The sequence below is a fragment of the Spermophilus citellus genome, assembly GCF_964194105.1.
Source record: "Spermophilus citellus genome assembly, chromosome: 5".
Taxonomy (NCBI): domain Eukaryota; kingdom Metazoa; phylum Chordata; class Mammalia; order Rodentia; family Sciuridae; genus Spermophilus; species Spermophilus citellus.
In genome coordinates, this window is record NC_138186.1 from 7933032 (window position 1) to 7960086 (window position 27055).

The window sequence follows — 27055 nt, forward strand, 5'->3', positions numbered from 1 at the left end:
TTTGTGCATTTATTCTTTGGATAAGTATTTAAAGCAGAGTAAACGAAATTTGGATGATATGTTTCAAACTGCATAGGAAACTTTCCAGATTTGGAAATTGCCAGTATATTCTTAGATTGTGTTAGTTTTAAAAAACAATCTACTGTGTACCTTATTCTCTTGATAGTATGGTAAATGAGCTGTTAAAGATTAGGTTCTTACACTTCTGTGAAGTTCTTCTAAGGTTTCTCAGAAAATAAACATTGTAGCCTTGAGTGTGATTTCATAGGGATTCCATATCCTAGGTCTAAATTGGGAGACTTAATAGTCGACGTTTTTATGGCAATATGAAATCCAAACTTTGAAATGTACCAAAGGTAAAATATCCCATACTTTTTAAGAAAACAGATTATTGGTGTATTCCTATTGAACCATTCAACATATCAGGCACAACGCTAGATGTTACAGATGGAGCAGAGAAGCCATTATTTGCCTTTAAATAGTGCTTGTGGTTCGGTGGGATAGACAAGTATTCCAGTAAGAGTGCTGTATGTGAGGGCCATGTTAAAACAGTACTGAAGAAGCTGCAGCACCACAGAACCAACTTACTACTTAGGATGGAGGGAAGGAGTTTGGAAGAGTCTAAAAAAGCATCTGGAAGAATTTTTAACTAAGTTCTTTGTAGAGTATCAGCTTTTCCATACAGTTCAGGAACAACAACTAAAACACTCTGGCAGATCTTATATATGCCTTATATGCCTTATTACTAAATTTGGGGGTTTTTGGTGGTGGGGGGAGTGTTGTGTTTTTCGTCTGGGGTTTTTGGGTTTTTTTTCCTTCTTACCTCAGGGATTAAACCCAGGGGTGCTAAGACACATCCCCAACTCCCCCCGTTATTTAAATTTAAAAAAAAAATTTAGACAGGGTCTCACTAACTTGCTTAATGCCTCAATGTATTGCTGAGATTGGCTTTGAACTTGGCAATCCTCCTGCCTCAGTTTTCTGAGCCGCTAGGATTATAGGGTTGTGCCACCACTTGAAACTAGTGGGGAATCAGGATGCTGGATAGATTACTGAGAAATATTTGTCAAGGGCATAAAGAAATCATTTTATTTTTTAAAGTTATCCCAAAGAAATCATGAAAGAAGCCTGACAAAGGATGAGACAGTCAGGAAACCCAGAACAACAGGTGTTGCTCACTGGTAGCTTGCCTAGCATGCTCAAGGCCTTGGATTTGATCTGTAGTGCCACAGCAAATCAACAGGGTTGCTATAATCCAGGTCAGAAGAGAGCCTCAGCAGAGGTTGCTTCATTGGGGTATAAGAGCTTAGATAGCATTCTCAGAATAGAAGAAATAGAACAGGAAGAATATTCTAGAAGAATATGTGGGGGTTTTTGTTTTGTTTTTAGATATTTTGAGTTGGAGTGCTTAGCATAACTAAGTGTACAAAATTAAGAATGTTGTGATTCTCCATTTTAGGAAAGAAATCTAGATCAGGATATTGCTAAGAGTTAACCAGGAATATAAATAAGGTAGCCAAGGGAAGATAAAGGGTAAGAAAAGTAAAACAGTCCTAACAACCACCAACACAGAGTTGAGAAGTAATTTCTATAAAATATAAGAAAATAGTTGAAGAAGAAAGGTCAAGGGGAACCGGGCTAGGAAAGTCAAGAGACGAGAGTTTCAAGAAAGAGGTAGCACCAAGGAAAAAAAACAGAATAGATTTGCAAATATACAAAAGCACTTATCCTTCTACTCAGGGAAATAAAAATTGGAAGGAAATATTTTTACTTATTAGATTGAAGAAAATTAGTTTTCACTGTAACAACTTTTTTAGAAGACACTTAGGTAGCATCTTAAAATTTAAATTGCAAATACCCTTTAACCCAGCAATTTCATTCCTAGGTCTGTGTCCTAAAGACATAGTTACATCTGTACAAAAATGTTTACAATAATGTTAATTGTATTTATTAATGCCTATAATACTGAAAATCAGAAATGGCCATCAGTAGAGAAATGTTGAATGAAACTGGTACATCCATATTGTTTGGACTACTGTGTAGCAGTTCAGAATAACATGGAAGAATCTTCCAAGTAATGTTAAATTTTTTAAAATATAGAATACCATACAGAAAAACTATATTGCTATTTATATGTGTTTGAGTGTCCCAAACTAAATGAGGGCAGAGTGCAGAAGAATTTGAAGAGAGATTAGATAGCCCATTTGAAGGATTTCTGTCAATTTGTGCATTTTTTAAAAGGCATTAATAACAAGGAGAGGTTGGGAAAGAAAGACTTGGTATTTTTTTTTCAGACAGTAATTAGGAAATGATCATATAATAGTAAATTTGAGGGTTAATAAAACGAATTTCATCATCTCAAGAATTAATTGGGAGGAACATGAATGAATTAAATGTTGTTTCAAGCAGCTTCAAGTTGGTGAGAAAATATTTCTAAAGGGACCAGAGAAGAGCTGGGCGCAAGTGCAGGGAAAAGAGAAGGTGGAGCTTCAGGGGAGCTGAGGGATACATCCCTGTGGAGGTAAAGGAAATGGGAGTCATTAAGAATGCAGGTAAAATGGAGGGGAAATGGATATGTCAGAAAGTTGACATGATAATAGCTTCTTAAGTAAAAGCAGTAAGGAGATGAAACTGCCAGTGCAGAGAATAAAGGGAGAACCTGACCTGAGACTAGCAGTTGCTAGAAGGCTAAAGCAGCCAGTCACTTCAAAGTTGTTAATAATTTTCCAAAGTAACCTCTGGCCTCAGCCTAACCATAGAGAAATGGGTTGTTAGACCAATTCAGAGTTGTGGCTTACAGGGGAAGAACAAGGGACATGAGGGTAACTTAAATGATGGACTATGTTTGCAAAGGTTGGTCAGCTACAGCCTATGAACTAAATCCATCATACCACTTGGTTTTCTTAATAGCTGGAGAGAGCTGAAACTATTTACATTATAATACTTTACCAAAAAAAGTTTCTGGCCCTGAACTGTAATAGAAATTAAGCAGAAGGATGCTTATAAGATTGTGAGCAATTGGTGTTGGGCTTAGAAGTCAAGTAGCAGGTATAATGGGACTGAGAAAGAAACTTGACAAATGAGATTGAAATTTAGTCATTTTTAGGAGTTGAGGATTGCTGAGACCTCTTGAATGTTAGTGAATTTACCGGGGAGAGGATTCAGAGAGGCTGACGCTCAAATTGTGGAATTATAGATAAAATGTTGGCTGATGTTAACAGAGAAGAAAGGCTATATCAAAAGATGGTTCACAGAGCCAGGCACTGTGATACACACCTGTAATCCCAGTTACTTGGGAGGCTAAGGCAGGAAACTCACAAGTTCAAGGCCAGCTTTAGCAGCTTATGAAGCCCTGTCTCAAAAAAATTTTAAAAAGATGAAGATCCAAGGAGGTAAACCAATGATAACCACCCCTAGGTTCAGTCCCCTGTACAGAAAAAAGAAAAAAGCAATATTACAGATGATTAGTTAAAGATGTTAACAGAAATGTTTTCTTAACCCATATTTATTGCCCATACTGCCAGTTTATAAAGCACTGAGAATGTCTGCATGTTCATTTTCTTTGTGTACCGTGTTCCAAAAGTGCTTATTTGCAATACAAATGTGCATATTCAGAGACAGAATCTTGGATTTTAAATTCTTTAAATGTTTTTTTTTTCCTTTTTGCTATAGGTATATGAAAATTATCCTGCTTATGATTTAACTGAGAGAAAAGACTTCATAAAAACAACTGTAAAAGAGGTAAATATTTTAGTCTTTTCATAGTTTGATCATTTGGGACATAGAAGACAAAATAAATATTATTTTGTATATTTTTCTAGCGTATTTTTATCATTAAATATCACATTTGATCCTCATTTATTCAAAATAGATGGGAATATATATTTAATAAAGTTTGAACAATTAGTGATAGAATCTGAACTCAGATTAGATGTGAATTCACAGTGTACCTAGTAGCAAGGCATCTCAAGAGTTGCTCAAAAAATGTCAGGGCAAATTCTTCTGGCTAGTACAAGGTAGGGGAGATCCATAGTAGTTGCAGTTTTATGTTGACCCACCTGATTTTCCAAGGTCACAGTAATAAAACATGTTAAAAACAAAAATGGGGTCACGTTTTATAATTTATGTATACTTAATATTCTGTGTTGGGCAAGGTAAAATAATGTTTTTCTTTCATTACAGCTAATTTCTTGAGATACAGGACAGAGACAGATGACTTGTTCCCATAGATTTGAAGATCTGATTTATACCATTATACCAGCAAAGAGAATGTATTTCCTTTTCTAAATTCTCCTTAAGGATTGTGTTGGTAGGACTTACTGCTGACCTTTTTTTTATCTTGAGTGTTACATAAATCAGTTTGCCTCTTTAAATTGCATTTCTATGCAGTTTTTAGTTTAAAATCTTGCATGGCAGTAATTGTTCCTTGCTTTTATAGTTGTACTTTGTACATTTTGGATTTCTTTATATAAGGTCATAGATTCCTGAACTGTTGTGGGTTTTAGTGCACTTAACATTAGACTGCTTAAGACATATTTTAATCAAGTAGAACAGAACTATTATAGCCAGCATTTATACATGCAGAGACTTGCAGTATTTACTATATATTTTGAATACACATTTCCTTCTGTCAGTGTGAAAACTCAATGGCGGTGTGCTCATCTTTAACAAGCTACAGCTAGCCAAGTGACTAAATTGGAACTGTCTTCTGCATGTGTATATATGTCAAATTGTCAGCATGACAGAAATGACAGATGTTATTTTTGTATTTTTAAAAAACCAATTTGTTGTATATAAAGTTTTTTTTATTTCTTTTGTGCAGATCAGTTTTTAAATTCAACATAGGTAGGGACCTTTATTTACACTTGTAAACTATGAAATGTCAGTGTTTGGTGAGATGGAGTGACAGAGCAGGGGAAATCAGAATTCAGTGATGGGAACACTGAAGGAACTGTCTAGTTCTGCTATGCCTCCAAAGTGTCATCCATCTATATAGTTTGTGTTAACTCTGCAAAAGTGTCTGTGGACGCATTTTATATTAAGGACAGACCAAAATCAACACATCAAAACTTCAAAAACTTTGGGAAAGGGTGGGCTTGAGTACAAGCACATTTGGCTTATAGTAAATGAACTGATTTTATTAACTGATTTTGACCATATAAAATGCTGATATTTACAGGAAACCTGGCCACCTCCATAATTATGATAAAAGTACAAGGTGTAATGCCAGAAGATAATGTGTAGGTAATAGCAGATACCTGACAGTTTTTCAAAAGTAATATTTTTAACATTAAAGAAATTTAATGTGGAATCAAGGCTCTTGGGTTTTAAATTTTGGCCAATCAAGATTCAAAGTGATCAACATGTGGACCACTCCTGGTCATATCCATGTCCCCCCCCCACCCCCCAACCACCTTGTAGTGGGGATGGAACCCAGGAGTGCTCCAACACCGAGTTATATCCTCAGCCCTTTTTGAGACAGGATGTTACCAAGTTGCCTAGACTGGTCTCAAACTTGTGATCCTCCTGCCTCAGCCTCCTAGTAACTGGGATTATAGGCTTTTATCACTGTACCCAGCCCACTCCTGAATTATAAGACTAAATTTTGTCTTTTAAATTAATGGTCTTAATCAGTTTAAACATGCTGCCTATGACAGATATTTGATGTACCAATTGAAGTGTTTAAAAATCTTTGCATCATAGAAATGTATATATAAGTGATTTAACAGGGATTTTCACAGGTTAGTTTCTTGATAAAGTTAGGACATTAGGGGATTTTCACAGGTTTCTTGATAAAGTTAGGACATTAGGGGAAAGCATACTTAATACGAGTGAATGGAATAAGCAACAAAGACCTAAAAATTGACCTTTGATTTTAAATATCTGTTCTTACAAACCTTGTCAATAAAAATAGTGATGTTTTAAGTCTCTTGAATTTGATGTTTTAACTTATGTTTACGTGTCATTTCCCCCTTATAGTAAGTTTTTAAATGGCTTTAGCCCCATAACATAATTTGATGAGCTACAGTTAACTATTTCATAACCCCTTACTATAAAGGGGATAAGAATGTGTGTGCGCAGGTGAGGGGACTGAGGTGGGTGTGAGTTCTTGGTGATGAAATGCCCAGTTAGAGCATTTACCACTGCAGCACAGAGAGCATATTTGAAAAAGTCTAGTTTTTATTAAGCAGTTTTACACAATCAGCTATTCGTGGTCAGCAAGTTAAATTACTGTAAAAGTGTGTATTTGCTGCTACTCAATTACAAAATCTTGGGACAACACTGAAAAACATTCAAAGTAACTCAATTAAAGAAAAGTACCATATCTCCTTAAAGAACAAAATGTCAAAATATAGGTCATTTAAGACAAAAGTTATTTTAAATACACATTTACCATCTTTTAAGTAGGGTTTTTCCTACTTGTAGGACAGTAGCCTTAAGTGCTCAGAAACTAAAGTAATAATTTACTGTGAACCATTTCCAACATTTTGCATTTATCATCACTTAACATAATGCATGCTGTTTAAACATTTAAAACATAATACTTTAAAGCAGAATACCTCCTAATCAGTACCAATGAGTCTCAAACATCAATGTTTCCTAATTTTTGAAACATATAGCTCTTGGCTTTTTTGTATCATACTTTGAGGAGGGGGTGGTGTGTATGTGTGTGTCTGAAGTTCACTGTACACTGTTTGAATGATATTCTTTGTTCTTACAAAGTGATTTTAAATTTGAAAAGTTCCTAGTATTTTTAAAAGTGGCTTTAAAAGCAGACCAATATAATTCAAAGAGTTGTTCAAAAACTTAAATAAGCTTATTTTCAACCTGTAAACTAAAGTTTCTTGACAAAATAGGTATCTTGAAGACCTTAAAACCCATGTTTATTTATCAGTTTAAGTGGAAAAAGTAAATACCATGTTGTAGGCTTTTATAAATGTAATTAAAAAAAAAATTTACCAGGATAACTCACATTTTTTGCAGTTTTCGAATGGACCTGCCTATGGAAAACTAAACATAATTATACAAAAATTATGAATCTGTTTTATGATTCCTGAATCATAATACTGAATACTGATTGCCAAAATTAAGGATACTCCAGATTTGAATGTGTAGCACTTTAAGAAAAATAGCTATATGCTGTGTCATGGTGTGAAGATCACACACTACACCCCATTCTAAATTGGGGGGTGCTATGCTATTCTAAGGGATTAAGATTTTTGTTTTGTTGCCAATGATTATGCAAATCTCTAAGATATCTCCAAAGATAAACAATTTTTCTTTTGAATTTTCAAATGGGGAGAAATGTTATAAAATAGAAGCTTCATTTAACTTTAACTGGAAATTAATGTATCAAAAAAAGTTTGATTTTAAGTTCAATATTGGATCCATATAAAAACATTAAGGCTCATTGGTAAAGATACTGATAAATTTTCACAGAAGACAGACACATGGTTTTATCTAGTATGTTGTTTTTCCTGCTTGTTTAACTTGGTTTCACAATGTATGAAAACTGATCAGCCAAAAAAACTTGTCAAATCTGAAGGGAACCTCCAATCATGGAAGAAGCACACTTAAGATCTCAACTTAAGGTTATATCCTGCCTTACTCTGAAACCCAGAAGACCCAGCACTATTTGGACCTATAGAAGATGCAATTAAATGTAAGTGCTCATAAGGATTTGGGGGGAGCTCACGCTTTCAGAGTGTGGCATGGGTTTGCACCTATCAAGAGCTCCCCCTTATAAAATTGAGGTTGAACATGTGTTTCAAACTTTCCCACTTGGGATACAGAAAGAAAAGCAGGGTCCAAACAAATTCTCTTCAAAAGGCTGCAATCTTGCTTGCTTCTCGAACACCACTCAAATATGCCCCTGTAACAGTTTGTGGAAAATGCCTGTTTGTCGCCTATTAAAAAAAAAAAAAAAATTCATGCATGAGTTCAAATTATGTAGAGTTCAATATAAGCTTATACTTTCTCTGATCTTCCTAAAGACAGACTTCTGTCCCAGTCTGTGTGCTTACAATAACACTTCTCACCCATCACAGCATTTGAACTTCTTTGGTTATCTTGCCATGCTTTGCCAAACTTGCTAATTCTACAACATTCTGTCCTGCCTGTGTGGCATTCATTAAAATATTATGTATCTGTGTGAGGTACTGGATTGAAAACAATGAATACTGGTGGGGGGTAGCAACACAGGCCTTAGGGAAATGGGTTTTTAGTGGGTGAGTTATGATAATCATCAAAGGAAAGCTAGAACAGCCTAAATCCTGCTTGTGACCCTTAAATATACCTTACCCTAAAATAGCCATGTCTTGCAAATGGCTGACCATTGTCTGTGTGCAGCCATGTGCCCTTCCTGCAGCGGGCTCCTCAGAGGCCCAAGAGTAGTCAATCCATCTGGGTTTAAGATGACAGGAAAAAAACACCATCAACTGTTTTCTAAAATAAACAGGGAGACATGTAACCCTAAACTGTAATATAATAAATGTAATGACTGCAAAATGGTTCCTCAAAGAAACCCAAGAAAACCTCAGCTGTTAGGGGCATGAGGAACCATGGAGGCAGAGAGTAGTTTGAGAGGAAAACAGGATTGGTGTAAAGACTGGCAAAAGCCCCTCACAAGACCACTCTCTTTTCAAGAGACTCCTTATGTCACTTGGAAACTGGCATAACCTAAGAGGTTCCTGCTTCCACCACACAAACTAAATGTCCTAAGGCACTGATGTGGAGTCCAACCACCAGTTGATGAGCTTGCTGAAGCTGTCAAATCTAAGCTTAAAGTCAAGGGTGGGGCACTTGGACACACAGCAGGTAGACTACAGCACACAGAATAGAAAGTCTGAGGAAACTCCAGGATGAAGTAAAAAACCAAGTCTTAATAACCTTAGTTAAGAAACAAGCTATGGAGCAAGAAGAGGGCACTGAGAACAAGAAAGCACTCAGTGAAATATAAGAGCCAATTTAACAGCTGGGAGATACCATCACACCCACACTCCCCTCCAAAATCCCCCAAAGCAGAAAAGAAACGAAGAACAATAAAGAGAAATATCAGTTAATCTGAGTTCCAGGACAGCAGATCTAATAGTAAAAGTAAAAACTGGAGAGAGAATGATCAGAAATAAAACTAGGATTGAAAGAGTTTCTAGATTACAAGAAATGAAAAAAAGACAGGACCAGAATCAGAACAGCAGCATTTTCAACAAATAAATTAGAGAAAAGCAGATCTTGGAGCAAAAGCCCAACACTGAGAGTGGTTTAAAGACTCAGCAGGCCCTACAGCAAGCTCCCAGACTGGAACCAAGAAGGACTGCAGGAGGGGGAGGTCAGAAGCTGAAGTAACAGGCCAGCTCAAATTGGACTGAAATCAGATGTGTGAAGGGGACAGGGACCAAAACAGGATAATGACCAAAGAAGCAATTGATGTTGGCCAAGATGGAATCCACAGACACCCTGGCTCAGCAGCACACATTTGCATAGAAACATGCACCAATCTAACTGAAGTGGTGCAGACTAAATGTGTTGAATCTTTAACCTGACAGCTAGTCAATAAACACTTCTGTCTAATGTTAAATCAGAAGACAGCGATATAAACATAATTTTAAGATATGAAGGAAAGTCCTGGAACAATGGCTAGAAGAGTTTAAAATGACTGCCTCTGGGAGTGTGAGAAGGCTTCTTTAAGCATCTTTAAGATGCTGAACAGTATTTGACATAATAGTCTTTAAACTCTGGTCGGCTATTGTTTTAATTATAATAAAAATCAAAATATAACTGAATTTTGAATTGAGACACACACCTCACCCGCAAAAAAGACAGTTCCTTGTATATCTTCAGCAATGATATCATAGGCCTCACCACTTCCAAAGGTCTTCACAAAACTGTATGCCATCTGGATCCATGGCTCTGTGCTCCACCGAGTGACAAAATACTTTGTGGGCTCTGGGACCTCCTATGTCCAACAGAAAGGAATCATAAAACAGGATCAAGGAAGAACTTGGGCACAGTGTACCCCCAATTATAAAAGGACATTTCTCCCTTCAGGGTGTGGCCTGCCTTCATCCTCTAGCACTATGAACATCCATGTTCCTTCTACCCCATAAACGTGTTCCCTGCCCAGCCACACACAACTCCCTTGCTTCCACACTTCACCCTGCCAGAGACGACATCTGCCTACCTTCTGGGTGCTATCACCAGTGGTCAAGAGTTCAAGTCACCCTGGGCCAATGCTTGGCACATGTGGGGAGCCACAATGAGTTACCACGCCTTCCAGTCAAGACGCACCACGGGGATCTGAAAGATCCTTACCAGTCTTCTGAGTCAGCATACTCTGGGGTTGAGCTACACTCACCTATTCTCTTGTAATCCTACCCCTTCCCCCTGTTTGGGATAGAATGTTCCATGGAAACTCCCTTTTCTTGCTCTGCCTTTGGCCTTCTTAGATGTCAGTTAATCTGTTGACAGCAGACATGACCCTAGATTCAACCTTCTGAAACCTGACCCCTTGCCTCATTTGAATGGCTTCTCTCCAGTAAAAGGGTTCAGCATGTGCTCGCCCTCTCTGTCCAGGGACCCCTGAGGTCAAAGGAGGTGTCACAGGACCCAGGGAAAAAGGTATTTCTGTCTCTTATTTATTTATTATTTTTATTATTTTTAATATTTCTGTCTCTTGTGTGATTATTCCAAATACAGTGTGACTCTATTTGGAAACTGGGTCTTTAATGAGAAGTTAAAATGAGGTTGTTGTTGTGGGCCTAATCCAGTGTAACTGGTGTATGTCCTTATAAAAAGGGGAGATGACAACACATACTACAGAGGGAAGAGCACAACAGGACCCAGCGAGCGGATGGCCATCAGCAAGCCTCGGAAAAAGGCATCTAAAGCCCAAGTCTGCTGTCACCTTGATCTTGGATTTCCAGTCTCCAGAACTGTACAACAACTTTCTGTTGTCCTCTGATTTCCTGTTAGGTCGGTCCTGGCAAGCTCATCCAGGCACTTAAGTGGAGAAAGAATGGGGCCCCCTGCCTGGGTTCCCTGCATCCTTAGCCATTCAATAGCACTGGGTCCCTCCCACTAGGAAAAGCAGGTCCTTCTTTCAAGAAGGCTTCTCTGACCTGCTCCTTGAACAGCTCCCGGAGGGTGGCCATGCACTGCTGCAGCACCTGCTTGTCATCCAGGGTCCTCACGGATGCTACTGCCTCTCCTGCGATCACTGACATCAGCACGCTTTGCTGCTTCTGGAGGCAGGAAGGAACAGCAGTTGAAGTGTTTTGCTTCTGGTACAAATGTTTAAGGCTCAGTTCCGGACAAGGGCCTCATCCTCCAAGCTCAATTTTATAACTTCAACTGTCCCTTATCCTCCCTCCAATCTCCTATCCATTCTCCTCAAACATATGCTACTCATCCACCTGTTCCACTGTTCCCTGGTGGGACAGGAAATACTGTAAAAATAAAATTTAGGGTTCCTTTTGCTGTTCACATACAAAACCTTGCTTCAGAAGGAGTAGGAAGAGATTGAGGGGAAATTACAAAACAATGAGAAGAAAACAAGTGGTAATAGAAGCTTGCCCTTGGCTCCCACGTGAAACCTTAAGAGAAAGTCTCTTGGAACTGAGAGAACAGGACAGCTGTGACCAGTGTGTGGCAGCTGCAAGGGAGTCCAGCAACTGCTCACTCCAGGTGTGCCCCCCCCACCCCCAACAGACCAACCACCCCCTGCCCTCCGTACCCACCACAAGACCCTTAGGAAGGGTCAAGCTCACTCTAGTCCTTCAGAAAACAGCAAATATCAGGGTTCCTTTCCACTGGAAAATGTCCCAGGCCAGGTGACCTCCCAGAAAGGAACTATCAAGAATCTCCGCAATGTTCGTTCATTCCTGAGCCTGACACGTGAATAATTAATTACCACATTCTAAACCTGGAGATTTTGAACCACACTTCACACATGATTTTTACCTGGGGATCCATGTCATAGTATACAGCAAAGAGCCCTCGCTGGCTGGCACTGGGAGGAACATGACCAAAAAAGTCAGCCCCTTGAACTTTACTGTCCCAAAATCTATATGGAAATTGCAAGGCGATCTGGAAAGCAAGCAGAGGAGAGATGAAGTGCTTCCTGCACCCAAATCACATGCAGCCTCCAAGCCACCTGCAGCTCATGCCAAAACACACCCTGGTCAACACCCTCTCCACTCCTCTCACCTGTGAGCTTCCTGCCTTCTGCCACCCGGTTCTACATTCCCCTGGATAAAGTTGCCTGCCTGCTAATCTAAAGATGCACAGCCCTCCTGATGGGGGTCTTAAGGCAGCATGTCACGATCACCCACTCCTCCTGTGTGCAGAGATCCACTGCAGCCCTGGCAGCCTTCTACAGGGGATTCTAAGGGAGAGGAAGTAGACCACAGTCCTCCTTGGGACAAATGAGTGGGGGATGGAACATGAAAGCAGAAAATATAAGAATTGCTCATAGCGAATCCAAATTTTGAAGAACAAGATTCATTCTCCTAAAAGTCAAAACTGAGGCTTCAGATAGCCTTTTGTTTTGTTCATGTTCCTTTCTATTCTTCATGAACAATTATTCAAATAAAAAGGAAATCTCTGAGTTGTATTTGAATTAAAACATGACCCACTACTTCTCCATATCATTGACATAAACTGCTTGAGCTCTGAGGATAAATAAGTTAGGTCTCGTCACCTTTTCAATGATGCCTGCCCCCAAGCTATTGATAGCCTTCATCTTCTTCTCTGACAGCGGTGGATTAAACTGAATGGCACCTTTCTGCAGTATGGCCAGTGGTACAGTGACTAATACCTGTGGGAAATAATTAATGGTAAACACACAGCAACTGAACTAACACAACTACTCAGTGGGTTTATTTCCTAGAAGATCAACACTTGAACATTCTCCCCATTTCCAATCAAAAGATCATCAGTATCCCATCTTGTTATGAAAACAAGGGCCGCCATGTGTGATTGTGCAGTTTGTTCACTACAAGGGTACTTGGCCGAGAAGGGACATCCACATGGAGGAATTTGCATAAAGGTCCTGAAAACTTACAATAATCCTGGGTCAGAAGAGATAGCAGATCCCAGCCCTGAAAAGTAATGCTATAAAAGAACATTGTCCAAAATATGGGGCTGGGAGAACTTTTTCTATTGTTTCTGATAAATTCTAATGTGTGGTCAAGATCTGTCACTCATCTCAATCAGGCATCTATAAAATGAAGAAAATACCTGCCCTATTAATGTCAGGACCACTTGATGCTCAAGATTAAAAATAAGATATATTAATATGCTTCATAAATGATGGAGCACATTACAAATGTCAGGGATTAGAGTGATAGTATTGTGTAAAGCCATGTTTTTGTTAGTTTTGGTTTTTGGTACTAGGAATTGAACCCAGGGACGCTTAACCTCTGAGCCACATCCTCAGCACTTCTTTATATAAAATATGGGACAGGGTCTCCCTGAGTTGCTTGGGGCCTTGCTAAATTGCCGCGGCTGGCTTTGAACTCATGATCCTCCTGCCTCAGCCTTCCAAGTTGCTGGGATTCCACGCACACACCAGCCTACCCGGTCACAATGAAATTTTTTTTAAGCTGAAAGTAAAAAGTCTCATATGGTTCTAAAAAAATTGTTTAGAAGGGTTGGTGAAACAGATGCTAAGCTGAGCCTCCAAGAACGATTCTCAAGGCCACATCACAAAATCCAGCCATCAAAGGTGATGCCTCGCCATACCTCAGGCAGTTCTGGCTCCAGAACCACGCTGCTACGAGGAAGCTGCCGCTGCTACGAGGAAGCTGCCGCTGCTGCAGCCAGATCCAGAACCCAGCCCACCCAGAACCGCCCCGCCACCACACGCAGCCCCGGGACCTCTGCTCTGTGCTCCAGAAACAAAACACTGACCACTTGTCAGCAGAGGAGGTGCCAAGGAAGCCACAGCCTCCAGACCCCATGCAGGGCATGTGGCTGGCCAGGTTGACCTCAGCCACAGGGGGCCCGGGAAGAGGGTATGTGTTCCCAACCCCGCAGCCAGCAGCCAGCACCCCACCCACCCACCCCAGAGCTCCTGTGCTAACGCAGCTGAACCCTCAACTCAGGACCACAAATCTCACAGTTCTTCCTGTGATTTTTTTTTTCTGCAAGAAAATTTTATAAAACATGTCCTTCTCATCCTTAAGAAGTTCAGTCTGTTTATAAATAACAGCTACCATGTGACCAAAACCATCAAGCAGAAATTAGCCACTGAGCTATGAATAAGAACTGAAAGGAAATAAAGTCTAGATGTCTTCTTACTGAGAAAAGTTTCCCAAAGCATAAGAACTTGGGTAAACAAATGACACAGACACACCCTGGCTGGGAACTGCCACTCAGTCACAGTGGAAGCGGCCTGGATTGAGTTAGTTGGTTAAAGGCTGCGGGTCTATGGTGTTGGGCTGGAAAGCTTTCCCTCACACATCCAGGGAGACTTCAAACTGCAGTGAGTGCTAGCTACAGAAAAATGAAATATTTGCTTTAAACATTTCAAAACGCAGCCTACAGCTCTGCCTTAACGTCTCTGGAAGGCCAGAAGATGAAGACAGAATGGTGCATGTGCCCAGTCAGGTCAGGGGAGGGTGACTAGGCAGGGTCAGCACAGCAAGGGTGTGGTCCTGGACAAAAAGAGGCAGAGCGCAGAACGCCAAAGCCTGAACCATCAGCTGACTTGAAATTTTAGAAGATGATTTTTGTTTAAAAAAAAAAAATCACTAGGAAAAGCCTTAGACATTAAGCTTAGACACTGCATCCCAGGGGTTCCCAGCCAGGCTACAACCCTGGAATCACCTGGGAGGCTTTGAAACCATGACTCTTGGGAGGGAGGTTTTGTACCTTTCTTCAAAAGCATTTCCCAGGTGATTCTGACCTGCAGCCTATATTGAGAAGCACTGCTAGTCCACAGTCTCCCAGCTCGTTAGTGGCAACAGCAGTATTACCCCACCTCATCTCTGGGCCCTTTCTTCCCATGTGACACACAACCCTTTATATCTGTATGACTACCAAAGACTGGGACTGATGTGAGATCACTGCAGAGTAGAAAGCACAGCTATCTGGGAACCAGTGGCTGTTAGACCATGATATTTTTTGGTATCACTTGAGGCATAACTGAACTTCCATTATTTATAATCCCCTCCACCCCAAGCATGGGCCCTTGTTTTCCACGACTAGGGACATCTCAGTGTGACTCCAGGTTGTCTTTGAGTTACGTACAAGTATTTAAGTTATAGAAAAGTAGCTTCAGGATGAAAACAGAATTTTATCTGAAAAAGGTTCCATAGTAAAAAGCACAAAATTAAGTAAAACGGATTTCTTCAATGCAGGACTTTCCAGAACCTCTACTATGCTCTTCTCAGCCCAAAGAGTGTCCCAAGGACCGGGGCCTACCTCAAAGGTAGAGCTCTTGCCTAGCATGTGCAAGGCTCTCGGTTCAACTGCAGCACAATCTGGGAACGTAAACACACACGTGCACACTTCTTGCTCCCAGGACCACGGTGCCACAGAACCCACCTGAGGAACACTGGTCAGAACTGCATCCGCCCTGCATCTAGATGGGCATCCACCAAGCAGAACAGATTCGCACATCTACAGACAACTAAGTGGACAGACCTAATTCATGAGAAGTCCAACGAGGCCCTGGGCAGACTGCCAAAGGCAAACAACATGATAGAAAAAGCTCTTGACTCCTTCCCTCAGGCCTGGCGCAGGCCTGACACTTACCTTCTGTGCAGAGAACCCAGTGCCGTCTGTCGTCCTGATCTGCACGTCATCACCAGTGTAATCAATGCTTTGCACCTGGCTCAGGACAAGCAATTACAGAAAGAAAATGAGACCTGGAACCTCAGTCTTTTCGAATTCTCCTACCAGGTGAGCTCACTTTTCTAAGGCCAGGGGAAACCATTTCCTGGCATTCAGAGCTAAATAGCTACAGCTGAACTCAGAATTGAACTTTATAAACTTGTTAGAATACGGAAAATCTTCATAATGAAGCATAAAGTGAAACATATAATCATCTCTGTTTTTACAATGTACAATATAAATCTGTTGGGATAAAGATTGAAGGGAAACTTAAGGTGAAAATAACTGCACTGAGCTGGAAGGGAAAGCAGCCTGACCACTTTGATTAACACACACGGCTGCTACCATTTGCAACATCAAGTGCCCAACGTGGTAATGCTACTGATCACAGGCCGCCACCACCCCACAGAGTTGGGAGACAGCAACCACACCTGTCCCCTGAGGGCCCATGCCCCAAACTTCAAACAAGGCAGAACTAGAGTCCCCACCCTGGCCCATACTCACTGGAGAGTTGAGCCGGATGTCTAGCCCTTCAGCCAGCTTGTCAATGATTGCAGAGTACCCAGGACTCAGGAGAGTGTGGTCACCAGCAAATTGGGCAAAGAACTCATTGTGGTCCCAGGAGCGAGCAGACACCTGGGAAATATAAGGGGATGCTGGGAACCTGGCAATGTAAATCCTTAAGCCTACACCTACGAAAAGCGAGGTGGGAGGGCAGGCTACCAGCCCACGGCAAACATCAAGGAAGAGGACAATCTGACCAGCCAGGGAGATGCCACCACCAGAGAAGATCTCCCTCCAGAGTGCAGAGAAAAGCCTTCCACAGAACAAAAGGCCTACACAATGTGGGCATGGGGACCATTCTTAAGATAATAAAAGTTGATTTTATATATAGACAACTCTGGCAAAGAAGAATTCCCTGGGCATGAAACTGCTTCTGATGAGCTCTACATATATGCCGGCAAGTTTCCTCAACATAAAACTCTACAGAGACTGAACTCAGCATGCAATTCAATTGTACTGCAGCACTGAACGGGAAAGGAGCCCCCAGGAGAGCAGATCAAACCATCCATGGGTTTCCTTTCAAAATGTGCAACACTGGAGTGTTAGGTTCACAGCTGGTTCAATGAGCAAGGAAATCTTAAATTTATTTTTACAAGATAAATGGGCCAAAATTGCAAGGATGCTGTATTTTGGTTTCTTGAGAAAGGCCCTTTGAGACTCCACACTCTCCACAGGTGACTCAGGAGTTTCTGCAGAGGGCAAGGCTCCTGGCCCCCTGAATCAGAATTCAGCCTGCCATGCTCCTTTCTGGGGTTTTATAGATTGGTCTCATGGGCATTATCTGAATCGGGGTTTCTCTTGCTTTTCTAAATCACTGTAGGGTTCATATGGTCTGAAATCTGGTTGTCAATCTTCTGGGTAACTCAGCCATTCTTCCCTGCTCATCCAAACCAGCCTGAGTGGGTGTTTAAACATAAGACGCACCCCGCCCCCCATGACAGCATTTCCAAGCCCATTCCCAAGGCCAGGCGCACCTGGTGGAGGGTGCTGCCACATGCGTACTCCAGGTTGCCCAGGTGGAACTGCAGCACCTGCCCTTCCAGCTCGCTGAACTGGATCCCGGACTCCTTAACGAAAGCTTTGTAGATCTCATCTATCTTCTCTGTGATAATGGATCAAAGCAGAAAAAAACAGCATTTACATGATTCTGTCTAGTTCCTTATCCTTTGCTCTCAATCTTCTTCATCTGGCAAAACCCAAAACTTCTCAAGTCTCTCCCTAAGTAATCTTGGGGAGGGATTTCTCAGTAAGGTTGATTTTTCTTAGGAGGCAAAAGCTTATCTTAATGGAAACAAAGCTATGGGATTTGATACCTTCAAAATGTTTCATTAATGGTGAGTTAAGAAACCATTTCTTCCTATGCCCAAGATGCAGAAAAAAGTACCCCTCCCTCCAATACACACACACACACACACACACACACGTAAGTACACACAAAAAGAAGAGTACTTCTCTGGTCCTACTGCCAATGCCTTAAAGTCAAGTTCTCTTAACATCTCACTAACCATTGGCAACATTCTCTCCCAAACAAGAACAGTCCACTAAGTCCTTTTGTCATGTCACCCTTCTGTATCAGTATCTTTAATTACTGGCTCCTGTTGGATAATAAATTCCAAAAGCCACAGTTAGCATGTTAGCCTTTTCTAAGGTAGCAACTGCTGCCTGTCCATTTACAGGTGTGGCCTTGCTGCTTCTGACACTTTTCCTGGTGGAGTCCAGCCCTGCAGGGCCCACACCCACTCTCCCTCATGGGACTGTCCTCCCCACCCATGACTTAACAGTCCAGCATCACCCAGCCACTCCAAGGCCCCACAGCTCTCCCTGTTCTCGGCCCCAGCACTCATCTACCCCGTTCACCTGGAGTCTAACCCTGCAGACACAGCCCTATGAAACAATCCCTGGAGGACCCACAGGGAGGCATGTGGCCACATGTCTAATTTCAAGCACCCACTGTGAACTACAGCTGCCCAACAGGTACATCGCAGACCCCAAGCATCCGGTAAACACTGTGTCCTTGCCTTGCTAGAATCAACTAAGGAGCAGTTAACTTCCAATCAAGGTTCTCATTAGAATTCATTCTCACACAAGACTGTAACATGGGGATGTCCAAAGGACCTCTGGATTTATGCTAGGTTTTCAACCTTGGCTTTCTGCCATTGCCAGTGCCCTCCTGGTAGTCCCAGGCCCCTGCTGATACCAGTTCTACTTTCCTGTTTTGTGGAGAAAGAATCATGGTTTTTAGAATACAAAATTAAGAATGAACAGACTAGGAAAGGCCTTACTGCAATTTTCTTGTATGTGATATTTAAAAGCTTCAGTCTACATGCTTTGTGAAATGAATTCCAGCTTCTCAGTATGTATATTTGTTTTTTCCAGCTATGCGCTACACTAAGGTGAGATCTGAGCTGAGATCCAGAAACACAGAAAGTATCTATAACCTTATACAGAGGTGTGTGTACTATTAAGGAATTTTCTAATTAAATATAAAGATGAAAAATGACTTATACAGTATCACTAGGCCTTTTTGTTTCCGTTTCTTTCTTTTTTTTTTTTTTTTTTTTTTTTGCAGTGCTGGGATGAAACCCAGGGTCAGGCATGTGCTAGGCAACTGCCCTACCACTGAGTCAGTCACACCCCAGCCTTCAATGACTTTTTAAAAATAAGGCCAGACAAAGCAATTTTTTTTTTTTTTTGGTAACTCTGAAAGAAGTGTAAAGAAAACCCCAGCCAGCAACTACCCCACAGATGCAGAACACTAACCAAATCCTGAGACTACCCTGCAAGTGAGACTAATAGTTTTCAACCCCAGAAAATTTAATAACCCACCACCTGCTCTACACACAAGATGGGATGAAACGGTCCCTGCTCACTGGAGTCTATCTCTGTAACATGTTCTGCTATGGTCTGTCAGTCAACCCTTTCCAAGGGTGATCAGAGTGGGTCCATCTCTTAGAGGTAGTGGAGAAGGAGAAAAAGACTGTTTCTGCCCAACAGCCCAAGCAGGTGAAGCGCTATCCCGCCTGATAGAACTGAGAACCCATGCACAGACACGCACAGCTGGAGAAAATTAATGTCTTACAAACTGAGTACAAACATTCACACTTCAAGAAATACAGACATGCCTCCAAGGTCATAAGATTGTAGGATACATAAATATCAATTTAAGAAGCAGTGCAGGAAATCTCGGCCAGCCCCCTCATGGAAATGAGTCACTACAGGCAGTCAGGCATGCTACAGAGTTGTGGTTAAACTACTCATTTAAGTACCAAAGCTGAAGGATTCCGAGTTAAAATTCTTAAATTATAACATTGCTAAGCAAAATACACTGAAAAAAAAAAAAAGAAAAAAACCTTAAATATACTGCCTAAAGAAATCCTGGTATACGGAAACATTCATCTAGACATTACGGGCTGAGGATTTAACAACACAGGGCTTACCAGAGGTTTCCTTAATAGAAAGCTCCCCTGGGAAATTAAAAATTGAACATTTAGGTAACTTCGTAAAACACCAGCTATCATGAAAAATAAGGTCCCTATGCACATATGCACACAGGCATGGACAGGACCCCCAAGGAAACTCTGCCCCCTCCGAGGACCAGTCTGCAGAGTCCACTAATCCCCAGGGAACATGCATAAGCTCTGCCCCTACCATGGACGTGGAGCCTGCCGAGTGAACGCTGCTCCTGCTAAGGTCAGAGTGACAGAAGATGGAACAATCAGAATGCCATTCTCCCCATACCTCCTAAAGGGACATCTTGGAGCTGAGTCTTATCCTTCCTCCACTCAGAGACAACATCCAAGAGAGCATTAAAATGAAAATCCATGCGCTTGTCAATAGTGGGGTCAGTTATTCTTCCACCTTCCTGAATTAAGTCACATCTTTCTCCAAACTTATGCATGCTGATGCCAAGCTTCAAAATAATAAGAATAAGAAGGTGAAAATCTTCCCTGGAAAAAATATTTACAGGTTCTAAGCTGAAATCAGACAGACCTCTCATGGAGAAGAGGGTCTAAAGGCAAAAATAAAGCTGGGCGTGCTTAACACACAATGGCAGCAAAGTGACGCAGCGAGAAAACAGCGTGAACTGGAGAACGCCTTAATTTTAGGAGAATGTGAGGGGGACAGCAATAGTTTCTGCGTTGTGAACTCTAACCCCTGCCACTCTTTGAGATGCTGTGGACTCCTGTCCTCATCGACCCTTCTGCCCCCCTTTGGACCCTCATGTAAATGAACACAACACACACAAACACTCATAGAAGCTGAAACTGAGTGTACTGTCAATCAATGTTGGAGGACCTAAATTCCTCAATTCCTCTAACTCAGTGGCAGAGCACTTGCCTAGCATGCGTGAGGCCCTAGGTTCTATCCCCAGCACCCCCCCCGCCCCCCCAAAAAAGTTTCAGATAAATTCTTGGGCCTCGCAAGTTACCAGATAATAAATAGAATGCCCCAGTAATTGACTTCCAGATAAATAACAAACTTTTTAAAGAATTAAGTATGCTCAAACATGACAAAATATTCCATGTAATATGAGACACATCTACACTAAAAAATGACTGCTTATCTGAAAGTCAAATAAGAGGGGCTTGGGTTGTGGCTCAGCAGTAGAGCACTTGCCTGGCATATGTGAAGCCCTAGGTTCAAATCTCAGCACCATATATAAATAAGTAAATAAAATAAAGATATATCAACAACTTAAAAAAATCATTCTTTAAAAATAAATTTTAACTAAGAATCCTGTATTCTTAACTGCTGATCAGCTGCCCTAAGATTATGAACAAGTAGCCTGCAAATAACATACAAAATTAAAGATCTGGGAAAAAGAAAAAAAAAAAACCTTTTAAATACCTTCTTGGGAAGACAGAAGGGTAACTGTTTTATTTACCTTGCAAAAGGGATGAGGAGACTGTTGAATATTACTTACTTTAGAAGCATATTAACGCTATTTTTTTTTTTTTTCAGTTTGGGAATCAAACCCAGGACCTCAAACATGCTAGACAAGTCCTCTACCACTGAGCTACACCCCAGCCACTTAATACTATCAATAAGGAAATGAAACATTTTTCTTTACTTTGTTCACAATACAGATCTCAAAGAAACTCACTTGCTCACACATTAGTGCTACTGGGTTATTAATACAGCCATTGACAATCTGAGGTCCTCTTCCCACTGTGACACCTTTAAAAGATTTATCATCCCATACCCGGCCTCCAATTCTGTCTTTGGCTTCCAGAACAGTCACCTAAAAAGACAACCAGGGAATCTAAACAGGACAGAATAGTCATACCAGACAATATTTCAAAAATACAGAATGATACTGATAAAGAATCTCCATATTTCATTTATTATATACTTTTAAAGAAACAACTTCAGTTGAGGGTGAACAGAAGGCAAAGCAGATGTTCAAACAACCCAGATATCCAAGAAGAGCAATTTGAGTGATCTGCTAAAGGGATCTCACTGTTTCCACTCAAATCAGATAATAAGATTTGATAAGTTAGCACGTGAGATGTACTTTGAAAGCTATCACTAAGTAGTTCCATAACCTATATTTAAGTTGATTTTCCTATGAAATGTCTATATGTATAGCAAAATCCCTTTAGCACTACAAATAGGCCTTAACTTTTCCCTAAGACAAGAATCAGTTCCCTAACCTCAAGGGGAATGGATGGTCTCCTGGCTGTCTCCTTCATCACTTGGGAAGAATTAGAGGAAAGTGGCAGGGGACCCCAGACCTAAATTCCTCAACTCCTCTAACCAGGAAGGCTACACTGTGTGGCTCCATGCTATTCACCATCTTCCTCTGACTTTAACACTTTAGTTTCTTTTTAATGTAAGAGGAAGGCTGAATAAAGACAGCTCCTCCCTAGACTTTGGATATTAATAATCTGTAGGTTTCCCAAGTAAAACACAAACAAAAAAGCTGGCTCTAATATCCAATGCTGAAATAATCAATTAAAATACTCTCTAGTATACTACCACACAGAAAATATTTCAAAATGCAAGCACATGTCCTATAAATCCATCTCAGAATCTTCTGTTTTGCCAACTATATAATGATCCATGACATGGGTCTTCCATCCAACCAGGAAGAAAATCTTTTAGGCACAGCTTTTGAAAAATTTTCTCTGAAACTCTGGAACTTCTAAAAATCATCCCAGAGAAGATATTGAAAAAAAAAAAAAAAGTCACTTCTTTTAGCCAAGTAGAGAAGAGTAAAAAGGCTAATTTAATTCTACAAATTTTTCATTTTTCACTAAAACCAATGTTCTTGCAAAGTAAATTTGAGAAATAAGAGATGTATCAGACCTAGCCAATCAGTGAACTCGAGGGATGGTTAATGTGAATTAATTTAATGGAATCGGACAATGAATCACACAGATGTTTTTGTCAGTCTCTATTATGGCTCAATATGAACTGGTTTAAGGCAAGAGTCTGGCAACAGCATGTGGCCCACCCCTCCTCAGGGGAGCAAGCCCCCTTACGTACCTGCAGGACTATGGAAATCACACAGTTCTACCTCAAGCAATCAATCAATTTAGTCTTCCTTCCAAAAGCAAAGGTTTTTGTTTTTGAATAAGATCCAAAGAGTGCCTTTGATTTATTTGCCTAAGAAAATCTACATGAGTATTTCAGGAACTTCCAAGAAACAAATTGCAGGGCTGTCCTTTGTCGTCTCAAACTATCAACAGAAGCAAGGGCTTCCCCTTGGCCTCTGTGTGAAGAAAATCTATCAAGAGCTTCTATTTTAACTCCAAGTTAGAGTTTCTCCTGACTTGCTCAATGGGGTCTGAAACTCCCTCCAAAGCTGGGAGGATTTCTACCTTTCTCCACCCTTCTTTTATTGAATCAATGTCAAATGCTATGACTATTCTAGGATCTAGTGTAAAGAGGTAACACATTTAGATTCTCTACTAAAATTAAAATTGGTTTCTATGTCTTAGAAAATTTAGACCAAAGAAGCAGATACCATCTGTTTCCACCTACATATCCCAGAAATCTTACCTTAATTCCAAAGTTATGCAATTGCCTAGCAGCCGCTAATCCTGCTGGACCAGCCCCAACAATGGCGACGGATTTCTTTAAAAAAAGAAAACAAAACAAAACTCAAATTAGAGCAATGGCAACAATGCACTGTTCCACTTTTCTGACGTTCACCTACTGTTTTTTAATTCTCTTAGAAAATTATTTTCCTCAAGCACATGGTGCTACTTGTCTGAAGCAATCCCTCCCCTCTTCCTCAGTGTGGAGACAGCTGGGCACCCTCCTCGTGGGGGGAACACTCCACACAGTCCTCAAGCGAGTTCTATGGTGATGCCATGGTCTGCTGGGTATCCCCACAGACACACACGGGCTCCACAGCACAGGGCAGAGCGGCACCTACGTTGTGGTAGTCTTTAGGAAGCAGGTACTGGTCAGCTGCCACTGTGAGAACGCCTGTGTTGATGAGACCTTTCCTCGTCATGAAATAAAGTATCCTCTCCACTTCCTGAACGCACCGGATGCGGACGAGACCCCGGACGATGATGTGAGGAATGCATTTCTGAGGAGTAAGAGCTTCCTGTGTTTGGAAATGAGACCAAGTGTTAAGAAAAACCTCAAGGAACTCAAAATGAATGAATAGCAAGAAACAATCCAATTTAAAAATGGACAAAATAGCAGCTGGGGATGTGGCTCAGTGGTAAAGCACTTTGGCTAATATGTGCGCGGCCCTGTTCCTTTCTCGGCACCAGAAAAATGAGAAAATGACCTAACGGGACATTTCTCAAAAGATGTACCAGTGGCCAACGGGTACATGATAAAATGCTCAAGCTCATTAATCACCAGGGAGACGCAAATTCAAACTATAATGTTGTACATCACCTCATCCAGCTAACAGCCTTTACCAATGGGCAAAAGTAAGAGGGACGAGAGGCGGAGGAAAGGGAGCTCTGCACACTGTGGGTGGGAATGGAAATCAACACAGCCATCCTGCACAATGATATAGTTCTTCCTTAAGAATTAAAAACAGACTATTATGCCATCTAGCAATCCCACCACTGGGTCAGTTTCCAAAAGGAATGAGATCAGTGTCAAGGTCTATGCTCCCAGTGCAGCACCTTTCACAAGAGCTGAGAAATGTGTCAACAGATGAATAGACAGCAAAGCGGCACAATCTCACCTAGGTGTACGTGAAATCTGAAAGAGCTGAACTCGAGAGAGTGTAGAAGGGACCAGGGACTAGTGGGGTGGGGTGGGGAGACACTGGCCAAAGTGTTCTCACCACACACACAAAAAAATTTACAGATATTAATTAGTTTGATTTAGCCATTCCAAAAGTACACATATTTCTTTTTTTTTAACTCCTTTTTAGTTGCTAATGGATTTTTATTTATTTAAATGCAGTGCTGAGGATCAAACCCAGTGTCTCACACATACTAGGCAAGTGCTCTACCACCCCAGCCCCTTTAAGTACACATTTTTCAAAACATTGTATTATATATCATAAGCAGATACAATTTTTGTCAATTTAAAAATAAGTTTTAAATCTTTTGATTTCTCAAAGAGTTAAGCAGAAAATCATCATATGACCCAGCATTACATGACCTAGAATTAAAAACATGTTTAGATACAATGTTCATAGCAGAAGTATTCAAAGAGCCAAGCAGTGAAAACCAATGTCCATCAATGGCTAAATGAACATATCCATTCATATTTGTCTACATATCTACATCTATAGATACACACATATGTATATCCCCAAACAATGAACTATTCTTCCACTATAAAATGGAATGAAGTTATGATACATGCAACAATATTGGTGAACCTTGAAAATAACCATGCTAAGTGAAAGCCAGTCACAAAAGGCCACATATTATATGATTCCATTTATAAGCAACATCCAGAACAGGCAAATCTACAAAGACAGAAAGTAAATTAGCAATTACTGAGGGCTGGTGGGGGACAGGAAAGAGTGACCAGGTATGGGGCTTCTTCTTGGGATACTGAGAAAGTTCTGGAACTCGACAGTGGTGATGAACTGTACATTCCACAATGACTAAAATGGTAAACATGGTAAATTATGTTTATTTTATCATAATGAAGAAAAGCCTCTAGGGATAATTTGCATCCACCATTTATCAGCAAGACAGGAAGGACAGAAGGGGTGTGCTAGAGGGAATAAGAGGAGGAAGGGAGAGAGGACTCAGCAGTTTATACTTGAGCATCCGCGTTTCTTCTCACTGAGAAGGACTGCTACGAGGGAACGTGGTGGCATAACACATTACCCTTCTGACTCAAGAGGACCTTACAGAAACCTGGGCTGCTGCTGGTACCAGCAGCAAAAGCTGGCTCATGAGTGATGTCATGAACTTATAAGGAAAAAAAAGACACTAGCTTTCCTTGGTCCACTTCCCGAGCCCAGGACAGGAAGCTGAGGACAGGATCCTCTACTTGTCACCAACATCTGGCTCCACTATCCATCAGACTGGGAGATGACAATGTGGCTGGAAGACTGAAACAACATGCAGCACGCTGCTGGGACTGCTGAAGAGAGACATTTGTGCTCATAAAGTTTAGAAAAAGCACTGCAAAGTCTTCAATTCTTTTAAATTTGTTTTAACCAAATTATTTCCTATGTAAATAAATACTCTTATTAGAACCTAAACTACAGAACCAGATACAGTGGCACACACATGTAATCCCAGTGGTTCAGGAGGTGGAGGCAGGAGGATCTAGAGTTCAAAGCCAGCCTCAGCAACTAGCAAAGGCCTAAGCAACCTAACAAGACCCTGTCTCCAAATAAAATATAAAAATGGCTCAAATGTAGCTCAGTGGTTAAATGCCCCTGGGTTCAATCCCCAGTATCCCTTCCTAATAAAAACCCATAAACTACATACAAATACCAAGGACTTTATTAAATTCTTCCCCTCTACCAAATTTTCGGGGTTTTTTTTTGTTACCAGGGATAGAAACCAGGGGCACTTAACTACTAAGTTACATCCCTAGCCCTTTTTATTTTTTGAGAAATGTCTCGCTAAGTTGCTTAGGGCTTTGCCAAGTTGCTGAGGCTGGCCTTGAACTTGTGATCTTCCTGCCCCAGCCTCTGGGGCCACTGGGATTACAGATGTGCACCACCGTGCCCAGCCCTATCAAATTTCAAAATCAAAGAAATGTAACAAACAATAAATCCAAGGTTGTTTCTGACCACAACTTTGTATAATTTAGTGAATGTTTAGTGAGCCCTTATCTCAAACCAGCTGGGCACAAAATGAATATGTCTACCTTGCCCAGCATACTCACCTGGGTGTAATTCATATAAACTGTTATTAATCCAGAATTTAACTGGGTCAACTCATTTCACACTGGATTCTAATCCAGTGAAAGATCAGAGTGAAGTCAGAATATCTTTCTTTAATCAAGACCACTGTGGCAGTCTCCCACAACATTCTGTATCTAACAGTGACTCAAATAAGTGCTGAAGAAATAATAAATCAGAAAAATACTAGGGCCAAGAGAGTTTGTCTTTGTTAAAAACAAAAACAAAACTACTGGCATTCTTACTCCCCCCACCCCCAGCTTATGTTCACGCCTTTCAAGGTGGTGCTGTGTGGTGCTCCCAACGTTTATTCAGTTCTATCAGAGCGAAAATCACCATCTTGGTTGGTTGAAAACA

General features: G+C 40.9%; 2 protein-coding genes across 9 annotated transcripts in view; one reads left to right on the forward strand and one right to left on the reverse strand.

The window, feature by feature from the left end:
* The window catches only part of DEK (DEK proto-oncogene), a 32984-nt gene extending 27049 nt beyond the window's left edge, over positions 1-5935 (forward strand). For both annotated transcript variants that reach the window (XM_081295740.1, XM_081295741.1), the window contains 3 exons: positions 3673-3741; positions 4183-5745; positions 5785-5935. In XM_081295740.1, the coding sequence (XP_081151866.1) occupies positions 3673-3741; positions 4183-4194 (81 nt within the window). In that variant the 3' untranslated portion in view covers positions 4195-5745; positions 5785-5935. The remainder of the gene's footprint in view (positions 1-3672; positions 3742-4182; positions 5746-5784) is intronic.
* Positions 5936-6143: 208 nt separating this feature from the next.
* The window catches only part of KDM1B (lysine demethylase 1B), a 46098-nt gene continuing 25186 nt past the window's right edge, over positions 6144-27055 (reverse strand). For 4 of the 7 annotated variants that reach the window (XM_081295735.1, XM_081295732.1, XM_081295734.1 and 1 more), the window contains 12 exons: positions 23783-23959; positions 23404-23478; positions 21503-21640; positions 20137-20308; positions 17373-17500; positions 16339-16470; positions 15757-15831; positions 12698-12814; positions 11959-12084; positions 11118-11240; positions 9803-9955; positions 6144-7907 (listed from right to left, as the gene is read on the reverse strand). In XM_081295735.1, the coding sequence (XP_081151861.1) occupies positions 7824-7907; positions 9803-9955; positions 11118-11240; positions 11959-12084; positions 12698-12814; positions 15757-15831; positions 16339-16470; positions 17373-17500; positions 20137-20308; positions 21503-21640; positions 23404-23478; positions 23783-23959 (1500 nt within the window). In that variant the 3' untranslated portion in view covers positions 6144-7823. Of the gene's footprint in view, positions 7908-8301; positions 8404-9802; positions 9956-11117; positions 11241-11958; positions 12085-12697; positions 12815-15756; positions 15832-16338; positions 16471-17372; positions 17501-20136; positions 20309-21502; positions 21641-23403; positions 23479-23782; positions 23960-27055 lie in introns of all 7 variants that reach the window. The other 3 variants (XR_014022184.1, XM_081295736.1, XM_081295737.1) reach the window with 3 other exon arrangements.